The sequence below is a fragment of the Corylus avellana genome, chromosome 5, assembly GCF_965113065.1.
Source record: "Corylus avellana chromosome 5, dhCorAvel1.hap1.2, whole genome shotgun sequence".
Classification (NCBI taxonomy): domain Eukaryota; kingdom Viridiplantae; phylum Streptophyta; class Magnoliopsida; order Fagales; family Betulaceae; genus Corylus; species Corylus avellana.
In genome coordinates, this window is record NC_142494.1 from 21,289,934 (window position 1) to 21,306,492 (window position 16,559).

Genomic DNA, 16,559 nt, shown 5'->3' on the forward strand with positions numbered 1-16,559 from the left:
CTAGGATGGCCGAAGCCACCCCATGGCCCTTGGGGGTGGTCCGGTGGCCAAACAATTTTTTATTTTTAGTTTGGCCATGAGGTGGTCCGGCCACCCCTAGCCGGCCATTGGAGGTGGCTTGAGAGCCACCTCCAACTAAAATGGGGTGGTCCGGCCACCCCCTATGACTAAGATGGGGTGGCCAACCACCCTTTATTTTTTTATTATTTTTTTATTATTTTATTTATTATTTTTTTTAATATAAAATAATATTTTTTTATTATTTTTTGTTAGCAGAACTGGTGTTTTATTTGTGGCCTTAAAATTCAAAAATATAAATAAACATTAGTTTTACTCTTTAAAAAAAAAATTTAACCATGAACTGATTCACCGATCCATTTTAGAATGGAGAAAAATGGAGATCATCCTATTCCTTTTCGGTATTTATCTTCACCCCTCAGTGGTATATGTCTCTTCAAATGAAGATAATTAAAAGTTTGTTGGGTTAAATGGGTTTGAATGACGTGATGACGCATTTTCTACAGATGATCGCATTTTCTATTTCTTTTTACAATCACCTTCCTCCACGTCACCCTCATTTCCCCCTATATATACAACATGCATATATGCTTCTCTCACTCTCTCAACCTCCATATCTCAGCCATCAATGGAAAATCTGCTCCTCTTATTCGTATTATTACCACTTCTAACCTTCCTTTCCTTCCTTCCTCCCAGCCTGTCGAGCTCCAGCACCGCCTATAATGAAGTAGATTGGTGGTGCAGCAAAACCCCATACCCCAACACTTGCAGACACTACATGAGCCAGCAGAGCCATGATCACCATCATTTGCCTAAAGAAAACTCCCAGTTGGTCAAGAAAGCCGCCGTCCATGTCGCCTTGGAGCAGTCGCTCAAAGCTCAAAGCCACAACAAGTGGCTCGGCTCCAAATGCCGGAGCGCGAAGGAAAAGGCTGCATGGGCCGACTGTTTGATTCTCTACCAACAAACCATCGCCCTCCTCAACCAAACCCTCGACCCCACCACCAAGAGCACCAACTACGACGTCCAAACGTGGCTCAGCGCGGCTCTCACCAACCTAGAAACCTGCCGGACCGGCTTTGTCGAGCTGAATGTTTCGGCCCACGTGTTGCCACTCATGTCCAACAATGATGTTTCGCACCTCATAAGCAACGCTTTGTCTGTCCAAAACGGCTCGATCCCGCCACAGACGGAGAGGTACAGAGACGGCTTTCCGAGCTGGGTTTCGGGGGGTGACAGGAAGTTGTTGCAATCTTCATCACCCGCGGCCGATCTTGTAGTGGCCAAAGATGGGTCGGCTGATTTCAGGACTATCGAGGAGGCTTTGAAGGCGGCGGCCAATAGGAGTACTAGGAAGGCGGGGAGGTTTGTTGTACATGTGAAGAGGGGGGTTTACAAGGAGCAGCTTAACATTGGGAGTAAATTGAAGAATGTTATGTTAATTGGTGATGGGTTGAGGTATACAGTTGTTACGGGCAGCAGGAGTGTTGGAGGAGGTTCCACAACTTTCAACTCTGCAACTGTTGGTAAGATATCACTCCCTCCCCCCCTCCCTCTCTCTCTCTCTCTCTCTCTCTCTCTCTCTCTCTAGCTTTTTCGTTCATCACAGTCAAAGTAAATCATAATGATAAAAATAAAAATGTTATTATCTAATGCTAACTAGTCAATTTTAGGTGGACATAAAGGTAATTACGTCTATGGTTACTCCTAGATAATATACATACTGTTCCTAAGGGGTAACTCAATCGGCTGTAAACCACATCTCATGAAGGGATGGTCACTAGTTCGAATCTCTCATCCTCATTTTTTTGTGTGGACATGTCAAAAAAAAAAAAAAAAAAAAAAAGATATATAGTTAAGCAAGTCAAATTATTCAATTTGAAATGTTGGATAACGAGATATAGAAGGCCGGCCCAAAAGGTCAAAAAATGATGTGGCTTTTAAAATTACTATTGGTCTTATGATTGATTATTATTAAATTTTGATCAAATTGTGATTTTAAAAGCCACCTCATTCTTAGGGTCTGTTTGAGATTGCGTTAGAGGGGCTTAAAAGTGCTTTTAACAATCAAAAAGTCCGTTTGGAAAAAAAAAAATACTTATTTGGTAAAAAATGAAAAGCCCTTTTAAGGATTCAAAAAGCTTAAAAATAGCTAAAATGCACTTTTTGCAAAAGCTTAAAAATAAAGTTTTTATTAAAAAAATAAAAAAAAAAACATTTTTGATATAAAAGCTCTATTTCTTATACTCAATTCGAAACAAGCTTTTAAATGGACCAAAAGTGACTTTTAATATTACTTTAATTTGGCTTCTCAACTAATATTAGCTAGAGAATAGAAGGTTAAAGCAAAAAAATATATGAAGAAGAAGTTATGGGCAGTGTTCGACTAACTAGTTGGGCTTCCCAGTCTTTAGCCCGGCCCCAAAAGAAGTGTTTTTTTTTTTTTTTTTTGAACGAAGCCTCCAAAAGATTTGAAAAAAAAAAAAAAAAAAATGCTTTTTTGTTTTTGTATTTTCCAAATAATATCTTCCCAAAAAATCTCCTCCTTTTTGTGATTTTTTTTTTTTTTTTTTTGAGTTACCTGAGTTCTTTTTCAATTTTTTTTTGGTTTTTTGTTTTGTTTTGTTTTTTTGTTTTTTTTTTTTTGGTTTAAAAGGTGTTGCGTCTTAGAATTATTCATAATAAACAATGCTAATAAATTTTCGACAGAGAAAACTTTGTTTTTTAAGACTAAGATAACCACAATATTAATTGAAAATAAAACTATAGAAGGATGGGGGTGAGGATTCTAACAAATATCCAATTCAATCATAATAGTGCAAAAAAAATAAGAACAAAGTTTTCCTCTAAAATTGGGTTGAAAGGACTTCTTTCATTTCAATCTAATCTATAATAATGACATGTGTCTCATAATATCTATTTTTCATTAATTAGATATAATACATTTTGTCTTGAAAATTGCGTTTACTATGAAATATATCACTAATTCCTAAAATTTTATCACCATCAGCGGTGACTGCCGAAGGTTTCATTGCTCGTGGCATCACATTCCGTAATACTGCCGGACCACAAAACCATCAAGCAGTGGCACTCAGATCAGGCGCTGACCTCTCTGTCTTCTACCGATGCGGCTTTGAAGGATACCAAGACACTCTATACGCCCACTCACAACGACAATTTTACAAAGAATGCTACATTTATGGCACAGTGGATTTCATTTTTGGAAATGCAGCAGTAGTGTTACAAAACTGCATAATTTACGCAAGGAAACCCATGAGCGGACAAGAGAACACTGTCACAGCCCAAGGTAGAACCGACCCTAACCAAAACACAGGGATTGTAATCCAAAAGTCCCGAGTCATGGGTGCACTAGACCTTGTACCAAGGCTAAGCTCTGTGAAAACATACTTGGGTCGACCATGGAAGATGTACTCACGAACGATTTTTCTACAATGTTTTCTCGACACTTTGGTGGATCCAGCAGGCTGGTTGGAATGGGATGGTAATTTTGCGCTTAATACTTTGTATTATGGGGAGTACAAGAACACCGGCCCTCGTTCTTCAACCGGTCAGAGAGTGAAGTGGGAGGGTTATCATGTCATACCTAATGCAGGTGTAGCATCGCGATTCACCGTTGAAAATTTTATTGGGGGGCAGTCATGGTTGTTGGCGACTGGTGTGCCATTCTTGTCTAGCCTATGATAACATCTAATGTTGCAGTACGATTCTTTCGTTATTGTTTGATAAAATTAAGAAAGTTTCTTTTTTCGTAAAATAAATATATAATTGTACTGTATTTGTTAAATAATTATTTAATTAATATTTTAACATTTTTCTTCACCGCGAGTAAAATAAAATTTGGCAGCATAATTCAATCACCGACCATCATTATTCATTTCTTATGCATCCTAGCAAGATGATATAAAATCCTTGACAACTCTAAGCCATGCCTTGGCCTTCGTAGGGTCATCATATTCCACCCCATGAAAATCTCCATCGCCAAAATGACCCGCCACGTGTACACCCTTCTGCTCCAACATCTTCACCAACTCAACCTGGTGGTCAAACATTGGGTCCCCATCACAACCACTCACAAAATACCTCCATCCTAGCACCCTGATTTTCTCTAAGAGCTTGGACCCACCTCCCACCGTCGGATTGCAATACTCATGATCACGGTCAGCCCCAATGGGCAGGGACAACTCCCACATACGATCACTGACAGATGGTGGCAAAATAGCGCCATTAACAAGCCTCAGCTCTGACCCAGTCCTCTGGATCCCACCAAAAGCTGCTTGTTGCAATATCAGCCCTCGGATCTTCAACGGCTCTAGATGGCCAACTTCCTCAGCTGCACGTAGTCCTGCGTGGTAGGCTATGTTACCCCCAGCACTACCGCCCATGAGAAAACAACTAGAAAAGTCGGCATATTTTCGTAACCAATCATCATGGGCGGTGAGGCTGCACTGAATAGGATGAACCCTCCCCCATGGTAGAAAACTACAAGGGGTACCTTGGTGTGTGAGTTATCCAATGCGTCCCGCGGTAGAAACAGTCTGACCCAGGTGTTGTTTGATTGGTTGATGGGAATGTCTTTGGAGAGAACTGGAATGCCAAGGCTCGGATCGGATGCGGGTGGGGTCTCTGGAATTTTGCGTAGGCGAGTCATCGTACCGTCAGAGTTGTGGACGATCTGAATGTGCTGGTTGGGATCCATGGTTGGATTTGGAGATGCAGTTTGATCAGCTGACATTTTAGACCCTTCTGATGGCTTATAATCCGATGATTAACGTTGCTAATAATTACCAGAGAAGCCTTTCTAGAGCTACTTATAGATCCTCCAAGACATTGTATAATGAATAGAGATGTCTAATTTATTTGTTACCCGTCACGAGAAAGATGGTCTGAGGAAAAAACCAAAAAGAAGAAGACAAAGAATAGATAAAGAAAGATGGACGGAGACAAATTTGGTCTTTGAAATACTCATGTATTATTATTCAGGCTGGTCTTTTTATCGTTAATGTCTTGGTTTATATGATAAGATTGTAGTGCTAGCTTTGTTTTTCAGCAATTGGATACTTATTGTAATGATCGATCGGTTAGAATATATAAGTTAGTGAGCATTTATCCCACCATTTGATAAACCATTGCCGTTGAATCTTGTCATCAGTCAGTTGGTAATTCCATTTTAGAATCCATGGAATTTTGTATTTATTGACAAAATAAAGAATAGTTGGAAACTTGGCACCATAAGAATCAACTTTGTAGCTGTTCTTAAATAGTTGGAAAGCTTCAACTAGCTGGAGGGGGAGGATATCAGGAATCAAGCCAAATTGGTTCCACCATCTGGCAAACCAAAGGGGGAGGATACCGGTAAAATTCCTATCAAAATTAACAAACCAAGAATGGTCAAAAATAGTGGTTTGATAGAGCAAGAATTTAAACCAGGCATCAACATAGTCATAATAGGTACAAGGAATCGAGAATCCGTTAAGGGATCTCGTGACTGAAGGATGGTTGCCCCATTCCTTTTCAGAAATAATCCGTTTGAAATAGACACTATGATAAAGTATCTTATTTGGATTAAGCCTGTCAGGAATAGACTTGAAAGAAACAGAATCAGTCTAGTACAATCCGCTCTTAAATAGAAAATATTTGATATTAATTTAATATAAAATATACATAAAATATTATATATTTTTCATATGTTTCTAATATGATCAACTTTCTATGTTTTCTTTTTTAATATATATATATATATATATATATATATATATATATATATATATATTAATGACTCGGTTGTTCTCTTCATACATTTCCATGGATCCCTAACATGTTCGTTTTTGTTTTTTTGGAATTATGTGTCACGTTAATGAAAGAATCCTAGGAATTAGATTCAAGAGAACATGGTTAAGCATACTTATATAGGGCAATTGGCTACTTGATTTTAGGCATATCAAGATTGTTTTCAATTGATTTAATTTTCTTATTCAGCACACAATTTTGAGATTTTAAAGAGTCAATCAAGGCATGTGGATCAGACAATTTAACAATTAAAGACTCTTTTTCAAGCTAACAACATTAAGCTTTTTAAGAACAACCTTATTGAGTTTCTTCTATTTAACACTGTAACGCGTCCAAAATTAATTAACTATGATAATTAATTCAGAGTGTTACTCGTAGGATTCCCAATATAATTAATTGGTAATTAACTAGAAGTGATACCTATAACAGTAAATATCATAATACAATGCAAAGGAAAGTGAAATATTGATATAAGCTAAAAGACTAAATACTCTAGTGTTATTTTCTATCATCAATACAAACCAGAGCCTCCAAGTACAAATAGTAACAAGTATACAATACAATTTCAAGTACAATTATACACAAATTATATACATGAATCTGTGTCTACAAGCCTTCGCTCAGTGTCCCAAGCCTTGCGAATCGCCATAATCCGCACTCTTGGGGTAACCTCGTTGAACTATAAAACACATATTTTATAGGTGAAAAAGTAATTGTATAAGTCATCGACTTACACAATGTTATGAGCTTGATTTAGTTGGAAATAAGTATAAAGAAATGAGCTTTTTAGAAATCTTATGAGATTTGAGTAAATTATACCGGTAATTGTTATCTCCCTAATTACGTCATCAAGGAAAAATAGTATATTTGTAAATCAGTAGTTAGGGCATAATTCCGAGGGTAACACATAGCAGTTTAATGCAAAAGAATCATGTTGATAGAGTGTTCAATATAATATTCATAATCATTCATAGTCCATACACATTCCCACATGGCCTACTATACCCATACTCTTAACCTTTTAATCCTGAGGTTTGTGCGTCCCGTGAGACCTTCGGTACAATATTGATGACGTACAATAGTTAGCCACCCTTCGTGATCTGACGGATTTGACGTTAAGTGATCCACATCACTAGTGATGCTGCAGGGTGTGACCGCCATCCTTGGATGGTTAAGGGAGTCACTATAACCAATGAAGCCAAATCATCCTAAATCTATCAACTCCAAATCAAAGTGTCATATCTATATATTAGTGTGTACGTAGATTAGATTCTACGTCTCTTTTTACTATTATAAATAGTGCCAATCCTAGAACTGGAGTTCTTTTCCCATGAACCATGTGGATAATATATTAAGGTAAGCAACGTTGAAAATGCAGGTTGCTTCGAAAGAGTCGTTACCGCCTAATTTTCATCCAAGATGAAAATATATTTATTAAATGAAAGATTGCATCATTCAAGAAACAAAAGATTTTATTGAGAAACCCTTAAAAGATGGTAAAGGCTTACACGAAAAACAAGATTTAGTAAGTAAGATACTTGAGCCCTAAATAAGATTTAGCAGCACAATTCAATCACTGACCATCATTATTCATGTCGTAGTATATATGCATCCTAGCAAGATGATATAAAATCCTTGACAATTCTAAACCATGCCTTGGCCTTCGTAGGGTCATCATATTCCACCCCATGAAAACCTCCAACGCCAAAATGACCCGACACGTGTACACCCTTCTGCTCACACATCTTCACAAACTCAACCTGTCGGTCAAATAATGTGTCCCCATCACAACCACTCACAAAAATCCTCCATCCTACCGCCTTGATTTTCTCTAAGAGCTTGGATCCCCCGCCCACCATCGCATTGCAATACTCATGATCCCGGTCAACCCCTATTGGCAGGGACAACTCCCACATAAGGTCAGTGATACATGGTGGCAAAACAAGGTCATTAATATGAGTCAACTCTGACCCAGTCCTCGGGATCCCACCAAAAAATGGTTGTTGCAGTATCAGCCCTCGGATCTTCAAAGGGTTTAGATGGTCTGCGGAAGCAGCTGCACGTAGTCCTGCATGGTAGGCTATGCTACCCCCAGCACTAAAGCCCATGATAAAACAAGTAGAAAAATCAGCATACTTTCTTAACCAATCATCTTGGGCGGTTTTGATCCAGTGCATCGCTTCCACGGCATCATCATAAGCCGCTGGCAGGCGATGCTCCGGTGCAAGACGGTACTCGATCGATGCGATGATGACACGGAGTTCAGTCGCCATATTCACGCAAAAATCATGAAAAAGTGATGAGGCCGCACTGAACAGGATGAACCCTCCCCCATGGTAGTAAAGCACGAGAGGTAGCTTAGTGGGTGAGTTATCAAATGCTTCCCGTGGTAGGAACAGTCTGACCCAGGTGTTGTTTGATTGGTTGATGGGAATGTCTTTAGAGAGAACTGGGATACCAGGGCTCGGATCGGATGTGGGCGGGGTCTCTGGAGTTTTGAGGCGAGTCATCGTACCGTCAGGGTTGAGGACGATCTGAAGGCGCTGGTAGGGATCCTTGGTCATCGTACCGCCAGGGTTGAGGATCATCTGAAGTCGCTGGTGGGGATCCATGGTTGGATTTGGAGATGCAGTTTGATCACCGGACATTTTAGACCCTTCTGATGGCTTATAATTCGATGATTGTTATTGGTTCAAAAAAAAAAAATCGATGATTGTTACTGACACTTTCTAGTTTCTAGTGCTATTTATAAAAGATCCTTCAAGACATTGTATAATGTAGAGAGAGACAATTATTTGTGGACACAGTTGTCCTTTAAAATTGGATCTAATCTATAAAAGTGACATATGTCTTTTGATCATATAAAAATCACATAATTTTTTAATAAAAGAGACAGTTAAAATAAATTTTATTAAAAATTCATGTGCACCTCACATGTTATTAATAAAAATAAAAATGATTCTTAACTCTTGTAGAAGCTGAATGATTGGGAATCAAATGGATAGGATTTGGTTAGAAGAAATTTTAAACTGTATTTATGCAATTGTTGATTTAGAGCTTTCGACTCTTTCTATTTAGAGCTTTACATCTCTATATGTTTACTGTTTCTTTAATGAAATGAAGTTATAATTTTTCTCAAAAACAAAAGAAGCACATGTTATTTTTATAAACTTGATTAAATGAAATTCTTTCAATCTAGTTTAAAGAAAAACTTTTACTTTATTTGTTAGGCCGCGCAGTTTATAAAGACTTGGTAAACAAAGATGGAAGAGAAGAAGAAAAAGAGAAAAAGGAATAGATAAAAAAATTATGGAAGAGACAAATTTTAGTCTATGAAATACTTTTTATTATATTATAGAAGTCATTTTCGTTGGTCTTGTTTGTATTCTAATCTCATCTATAGAAAAATAAATAAAAAGTCCTTTTTCGCTGTTTTTTTTTTTTTTTTTTTTTTTTTTTTTTTGTTATGGTTAATGTCTTTGTTATTTTATTTTTAATATATTAATTCCTGGGCAACAAGCTAGATTACAGTAATCACAAGACAAGGGAATCGAGGAGTTACCCATCTCTATCTATCTATCCATATTTCTATGCTAGGTAAAAAAGACATTATTAATGGTGGTAAAGAGAAGAACCACAATGAACCACAATTTTCCAACTTATGGTTCAAGTCTTAAAATCATTCTATAAAAGGATTAGTGATAAAAAAAAAAAGTTGATAAACTCTAATTCCTAAAAACTCACTCCACCACTTGCATTAGTTTTTTTTTTTATTTATTTGATTATTTCCTGAATTATTGAATTTTCATATATGAGGAGTATAACTAATTATTCGCCTAGTATAAACATTAGATCAATATAACTACTAGCTTATTGTTTGATTAATATTTAAATAAAGAAAAAAATGCCCAATTTAATAGCGCCACCTTAGGCCTCTAAATTTATTGAGCCGACCTTATAGTTAAGCATATATTCGATCAACATTCTTCTTCTTAGGCTGCATTTAAAATTGCTGCCTTAGGCCTCTAAATTTACTGAGCTGGCCTTTAAAATTGCCCCATTTAGTTTACGATCAACATTTTTCTTCTTCTTTTTCTTTTCATATATGAGGAGTATAACTAATTATTTGCCTGGTATAAACATTAGATCAATATAACTAATTACTGTTTAATTAATATTTAAATAAAGAAAAATTACTGCCTTAGGCCTCTAAATTTATTAAGTTGGCCTTTAAAATTGCCCCATTTACAATCAACATTCTTCTTCTTTCTTCTTTTTAAATATTTTGGATCTATTAATATTGTTTCTACGTAGATAAAATGTCATGTTGGGATTCTGTGTATAAAACAGTGGAAGAATCCCAAGAATTAACATCAAGAGTTAATGGCAAGAAGCATAATTTTTAGACATATCAAGATTGTTTTAAATTCATTTAATCTTCTCATTCAGCACACAATTCTTAGATCTTAAAGAGTCAACCAAGGTATGTAAATAAGACAATTTAACAACCAATGACTCTTTTTCATGCTCAATATCATTAAGTTTTTTAAGGACAATCATATTAAACTTCTTCCATTTAACAGGACCCAGAATTAATTAACTATCGTAATTAACTTGAAGTTTACTTGTGGCACCCCCAATATAATTAATTGGTAATTAACTAAAATGTTATCTATAAACATTACGAAACCGCTTCCACGGGGACGTATGTTGAAGCTGAAGGATCGAGTTTTTTGGATTAAGTTTTAGTATGAGAAGATTCCAAATCTCTGCTATCATTTTGGAATCATTTGGCATGGGACAGGAGGATGCAAAAAACGAGATAAGGGCCGCAAAAATGGGGATGAAGTGGAGTATGGGCCATGGATGCGAGCAAGCTCTCCAAATCGGGGCACAGAGAGAAGATGAGGTCAATGGGGCGGGGAAAATAGATATCGGGAAGATTGGAATGGAACTAGTGCGGCGAGATTCCACTCACAGGAGTATCAACCCAACAACAATTACGCGTGCCCCTGCAGGGAGGAGACAAGTAGCGTCAAATATGGGGAATCCAGTCATGTATCGGCGCAAAATAAGGTAACGAAAATTCTAGTTACCATGGGAGGTGTTTCAGTCGCAAGGAAAGATTTGGGCATTAATGAGGGGGATTCAAATGGGGAAGGTCAGTGCACTGAGGAGGCTTCTAGCAATATTGGAAAGTCTTAAGTCAATAATGACAATGATTCTCACTCTTTTATGGAAAAGCCTGATAAGGAAAGGTTGGAGGAATGCATAGGGGGGTTACGTGCCACGAATCTGGGGATTAATAGTGTGATGGTGGAAAATCTGAATCAGCAGACAAGAGCCAAGACAACCCATGTGGGGGTGGGCCAAATCCAGAAAGAGGACCCTCTGGTGGGGGCCCAATTTAATTCTAGCCTAGAGAAGGATGGTGCCTATTCACTTGAGGCCCATCTAGCTAAGGATGATAGGAGTAAGGATTTTATACCTTGCTCTGAATCAGCTACTGGAGGTATGCGTCGGGAAAAAAACACCCTAACGTGGAACAGAAGGGCCAGGGCGGGGTCAAATGTACCTAGCTTATGGGCCAATGATGATCCAATGGGTAAAAGAAAGAAGGAGGTGACACCTATTTTGGCAGGGGGAACTGAGGGGGATTGTTGCAATGGGAGACGAAAGCAACCAAGGAACGCAGAGAAGGGATAGGGCTCCAAATCAAGTGGATCGAGAATAGCGGGTGCTGGTGTTCAGCCTCGCCGACCGTCATGAATATCCTCAGTTGGAACTGTCAAGGGCTTGAGAACCCTCGAACAGTTAACGAATTTTACCGGTTGGCAAAGACTAAGAAGCTCGGTTTGGTTTTCCTCATGGAAACTAAACTTTGTAGGAAGGAAAAAATGGAACGCATCCGAAATAAGTTGGGTTTTGCCAACATGTTTGTGGTGGATAGCGTTGGAAAAAGTGGGGGCTTGGCTCTTTTTTGGGGAAAGGAGGAACAAGTTGAGATTCAAAACTTTAGTCGACGACACATCAACGCAACTGTTGTCTATGGTGGAGATGGGAGTCCATGGAAACTTATGGGTTTTTACGGTCGCCCAGATCCTTCTAAACGGCATGAGGCGTGGGATTTACTTCGTCACATGGCAACCTTATCTCCGGTTCCTTGGGTGTGTATTGAGGATTTTAATGAAATCTTGGACTTGTCTGAAAAATATGGTAGTTGTAGTCGATCGAATTCTCAGATGAAAGCCTTCAAAAAAGTTTTGACCGAGTGCGAACTTTTTGATTTGGGTTTTCGGGGCCCCAAATACACGTGAAATAACTGTAGAGGGGAGGGAGATTTCACAAAGGAACGTCTTGACCGAGTTGTGGCCAATCATATGTGGTGCATGAATTTTCATGCAGTTGACGTCATGGTGGAGTCCATTCTATATTCTGACCATCTGCCTATTTTCATGGTCTTGCATGAAAGAAGAATGATGGAAGGAGTTAGAAGGGGTAGATTTTTCTACGACTCTAGCTGGAACCTACACAAAGGTTGTCAAACAATAATCCACTAGGTTTGGAGGAGAAAGTCCAATCAACGAGAGGTTTGGAAAAATCTCCAATTCAAATTGGAGGGATGCAAATCAGAGTTGATAAAATGGAAAAAATTTCTCTGGGCAAGACTGAAACAATCATTAAAGAGAAATACCAGCTACTAGGTGAATTGCAAGGGAAAAAGGAGCATCACAATGGGCAGCAAATCCGGTTGCTAAAATCAGAATTACAGAATCTATTGGATCAAGAAAATTTGCAATGGCATCAAAAATCAAAGCAAAATTAGTTCAAGCATGGAGATAGAAATACAAAGTATTTCCATGCTTGTGCAACTGAGAGGCAAAAATTTAATAATATTGCCTTGATTTTTGATGAGGGGCAGCAGTGGGACACTCAAGAGGATATTGGGTAGGCTTTCGTGAAGTACTATAAGGGGCTTTTCCAAACTGGACCGAGAGGTGATATGGCCAAGTGCTTGAGTTTCCTTCCTTCAAGAGTCTCGACAGAAATGAATAGGGGTCTTTTAAAACCATTCACGGTTGAAAAGGTGTGTGTGGCACTCAACCAGATTGCGCCTCTTAAAGCTATGGGACCGGATGGATACACAACAAGTTTTTACCAACATCATTGGGCGACAGTGGGGGAGGAGGTTAGCAAAAATGTTTTACATATTCTTAATTCTGGTTCTATGAATGATGATGTGAATTCCATCTATATTACTCTCATTCCTAAAACTAAAAATCCGAGATGTGTAAATGAAATTAGACCCATTAGTTTGTGCAATGTGATCTATAAACTTGTTTCAAAGGTCCTTGCCAACAGGCTTAAGGTGGTGCTTCCTAGCATTATTTTCATCAACCAAAGTGTGTTTCTCCCTGGACGACAGATAACGGACAATATTATCGCTGCTTATGAGACACTCCATACCATGCACTCACGTATGTGGAGTAAGAATGGCTTTATGGCGGTGAAACTTGATATGAGTAAGGCTTACGACCAAGTGGAGTGGCATTTTTTGGAGGTGGTGAAGAAGCTGGGTTTTGACCTGTGATGGATTAAGCTTATGATGATGTGTGTTTCTACAGCTCATTATGCCATCTTGGTTAATGGTATCCCCACTAGGAGAATTCGACCCAGTAGAGGAATTCGACAAGGGAATCCTATATCTCCTTACTTATTCCTTAAATGTGATAAAGCTCTTAGTCATTTATTGTCACGAGCAGACCGAAAAAATGGCAATTGGTTGGGGTGCCTACTTCTAGGACAGGCCCCCGGTTGAATCACCTAAATTTTTAGGATGAAAGTTTACTTTTTTGTAGGGCGGATGTTCGTCATTGGCATTGGTTGACCAAATTGCTCCAATGCTATGAAGCCGCATTAGGACAACGATTAAATAAGGAGAAAATTGCTATTTCTTTAGCAAAAATACGCCCCGGAATGAAGTGGAAAGGATTAGTGAGATTTCAGGAATACCTCCGACCCACAGATTTGATACTTATTTGGGCTTACCAGCCTTTGTGGGTAAGTCCCGTACCAGTGCCTTCAAAAGTATCAAAGATCGGGTTTGGAGAAGATTGCATGATTGGAATTTACATTTTCTGTCCCAAGCTAGAAAAGAAGCTTTGCTTAAAGTCGTAATACAAGTCATTCCAACTTATAGCATGAGTGTCTTTCTGCTCCCCAAAGGCCTATGTGCGGAAATTAATGGGTTGAAGCAAAGATTTTGGTGGGGTCACAAAGATGAAGATACTAGAATTCATTGGTTGAGTTGGGAGAAGTTGGGTTTTTCAAAGAAGAGAGGGGGAATGGGTTTTAAGGAGCTGTCCAGTTTCAATAAGGCTCTCCTAGCAAAACAACTTTGGAGGTTATGGAGCAATCCAAATTGCCTCACTGCAAAAATTTTGAAGGCTAAGTATTATCTGCGTAGTTCGATTTTGGACTCACAATTGGGTACTAAGCCTTCTTTTGTTTGGAGGAGTATCCATGGGGTGGGGGATCTAGTTAAGGAGGGTTTAGTATGGTGGGTTGGGAATGGTGATGGAATTAAAATTTGGGTGGATAAATGGTTGCCTTTTAAGTCTACCTTCTTGGTCCAAACAGCCCCCAACATCATTGCTATGGATTCCAAGGTGAGTGCCCTCATTGACCAAGATTTACATAATTGGAATTACATGATTCTTGAGGCTGTCCTTAGTCCGGAGGAGGTGGAAACTATAAAATCTATCCCCATAAGTTGCACGAACCAACCAGATGTATAGATCTGGTGTGGAACAGAGAAATGAGATTTTACGGTTAAAAGTGCTTATCACTTGCACAGAGAGATGGCTGCTCGAGGTAAAGCTGAAAGTTCTTCAATGGCGGGCAACAGTGAAGTGTGGAGTGCAATTTGGAAGATGAAGGCTCCAAATGCTATCAAGAATGTCATATGGCGGGCATGCCATAATTTATTACCTACGTGGGAGAACCTATTCAAAAAGAAGATCATTAGTGAGTCTCTTTGTTCCATTTGTGGGCTTGAGGTTGAGTCAATTTATCACATTCTTTGGCGATGTCCATCCGCTATGGATGTATGGGGCATGGGAAGCAGGATTTTCCAAAAGTGCAGTTTCTCTGGGATGGATTTTTTACACATGGTAGAAGGAATCCTGAGCAAATGTGATGAGGAGGAATTTATTTTGTTTGCACCTCTAGCACATCAATTGTGGTTCAGACGCAATGAGTATATCCACAATGAGATTTTCACTCATCCGAATCAAATACTTAAACAGGTTGCATGTTCTATGGAGGAGTTCAAAGCAGCAAATTTTAAGGAAACTCATGCAGTAAGTTTGGGTGGAGGGGTGACTGCAGGCACGTCTTGGGTTGCACCTCCTTGGGAATGGCTTAAGGCTAACTGGGACGCTGCTTTGAATCGTCGGAGTGATGGGATTGGGTGTTGTAGTAAGAGATAGTGAAGGAAGGGTAAGGGCGGCAAGGAGCACTACTAGGCAGGGTCTTCTAGATCCTATTGTTGCCGAGGCCGTGGCAGCTTATCAGGCGGTGCAGTTTTGTAAGGATCTGGGCTACACACATGTAATTCTGGAAGGTGATGCCAAAAATATTGTGGAAGCAATGAAAGATAATGGCTGCAACAGAAGTAGGATGGGCCAAATGATTGATGATATTCATACAACCCCTCGCTGTCTCACTGACTGGAAAATTGAATATGTGAGTCGTAGAACCAATGGTGCGGCACATAGGTTGGCTAAGGAAGCAACCAACAATGTCATAGATAGGAATTGGTTGGAGGAAACTCCCGAATGTATTTGTGATATAATTTCGATGGAGAATTCTTCTTCATCTATTATTTGATTCTATGGAATATATTGATCTTTTTTTTCTCAAAAAAAAAAGAAAGATCTATAACAGTAAATATCATAATAAAATGCAGCGAAAAGTGAAATATTTGTATCATCTGAAAGACTAAATACCTCAATGTCATTTTCTATCATCAATACAAACCAAGGCCTCCAAGATACAAGTGTGCAATATACTATCTCAAATACAACTATACGTAAATAATATGTATAAGCCTACTTCTACAAGCCTTTGTTTAGGGTCCCAAACTTTGCGAACAACCATAGTCCACCCTTCTGGAGTAACCCTACTAAAATGTAAAACAATTTTACAGGTGAAAAAGTAACTGCGTAAATCCACGGCTTAATAAGTATATTTCTAAGGAAACCTAGCTCATACAATGAGCTTGGTTTAGTTGGAAATAAGTATAAGGAAATTGACTTTTTAAAAATGTTATGAGATTTGAGTAAATTATATTGGTGACCGTTATCTCCCTAATTACGTCATCAATGAAAAATAGTACATTTGTAAAGCAATTAAGGCATAATTCTGGGGATAACACATATAGCAGTTTAATGCAAAAAATGTGCATTTTAATATTCATAATCATTCATAGTCCATAACCATTCTCATATGACCTACCCAGTGGCGGATTCAAAAGGGGCGGGGCAGGGGCGCCCGCCCCTCTAAAATTTCTTGAAATTTCTTTTTCTAGAGGTAAATTTTTTAGTTCTTGACCCTAACCCCTACTCTCGCATCTCCTGCCCCTACTCACTCTCTTCTTGTTGACAGTTTCTTCTTCTTTCTTCTTTGCTTGACATACACTGGGTCTGGCTTATCAATCTTTGCTTGACCTT

At 38.6% G+C, this 16,559-nt stretch overlaps 3 protein-coding genes and 2 pseudogenes across 3 annotated transcripts; 3 read left to right on the forward strand and 2 right to left on the reverse strand.

The window, feature by feature from the left end:
- The first annotated feature begins 646 nt into the window (after positions 1–646).
- On the forward strand, positions 647–3,720 carry LOC132182380 (pectinesterase-like). Its single transcript, XM_059595610.2, has 2 exons — positions 647–1,544; positions 3,029–3,720. Exons 1-2 carry the CDS (start codon positions 647–649, stop codon positions 3,718–3,720), a joined length of 1,590 nt encoding a protein of 529 aa, XP_059451593.2.
- A 206-nt stretch (positions 3,721–3,926) lies between these two features.
- LOC132180276 (carboxylesterase 1 pseudogene) lies at positions 3,927–4,796 on the reverse strand (annotated as a pseudogene).
- Positions 4,797–7,280: 2,484 nt separating this feature from the next.
- LOC132182318 (carboxylesterase 1 pseudogene) lies at positions 7,281–8,540 on the reverse strand (annotated as a pseudogene).
- A 3,051-nt stretch (positions 8,541–11,591) lies between these two features.
- LOC148585913 (uncharacterized) lies at positions 11,592–12,143 on the forward strand. Its single transcript, XM_088516824.1, has one exon. The coding sequence runs from the start codon at positions 11,592–11,594 to the stop codon at positions 12,141–12,143; it is 552 nt and encodes a 183-aa protein (XP_088372950.1).
- A 2,544-nt stretch (positions 12,144–14,687) lies between these two features.
- On the forward strand, positions 14,688–15,717 carry LOC148585914 (uncharacterized). The gene is made up of 2 exons (XM_088516825.1): positions 14,688–15,216; positions 15,308–15,717. The coding sequence occupies exons 1-2, from the start codon at positions 14,688–14,690 to the stop codon at positions 15,715–15,717; spliced, it is 939 nt and encodes a 312-aa protein (XP_088372951.1).
- The last annotated feature ends 842 nt before the right edge of the window (positions 15,718–16,559 follow it).

What these genes read in the sequence shown, in the direction of transcription:
- LOC132182380 (XM_059595610.2), top strand. Translation starts at nt 647, where the DNA reads ATGGAAAATCTGCTCCTCTTATTCGTATTATTACCACTTCTAACCTTC. An exon ending in TTTCAACTCTGCAACTGTTG is followed by an intron (nt 1,545 to 3,028) that starts GTAAGATATCAC and finishes TATCACCATCAG; the next exon opens with CGGTGACTGCCGAAGGTTTC.
- LOC148585913 (XM_088516824.1), top strand. Translation starts at nt 11,592, where the DNA reads ATGAATATCCTCAGTTGGAACTGTCAAGGGCTTGAGAACCCTCGAACA.
- LOC148585914 (XM_088516825.1), top strand. Translation starts at nt 14,688, where the DNA reads ATGGCTGCTCGAGGTAAAGCTGAAAGTTCTTCAATGGCGGGCAACAGT. An exon ending in GGGTGGAGGGGTGACTGCAG is followed by an intron (nt 15,217 to 15,307) that starts GCACGTCTTGGG and finishes TGGGTGTTGTAG; the next exon opens with TAAGAGATAGTGAAGGAAGG.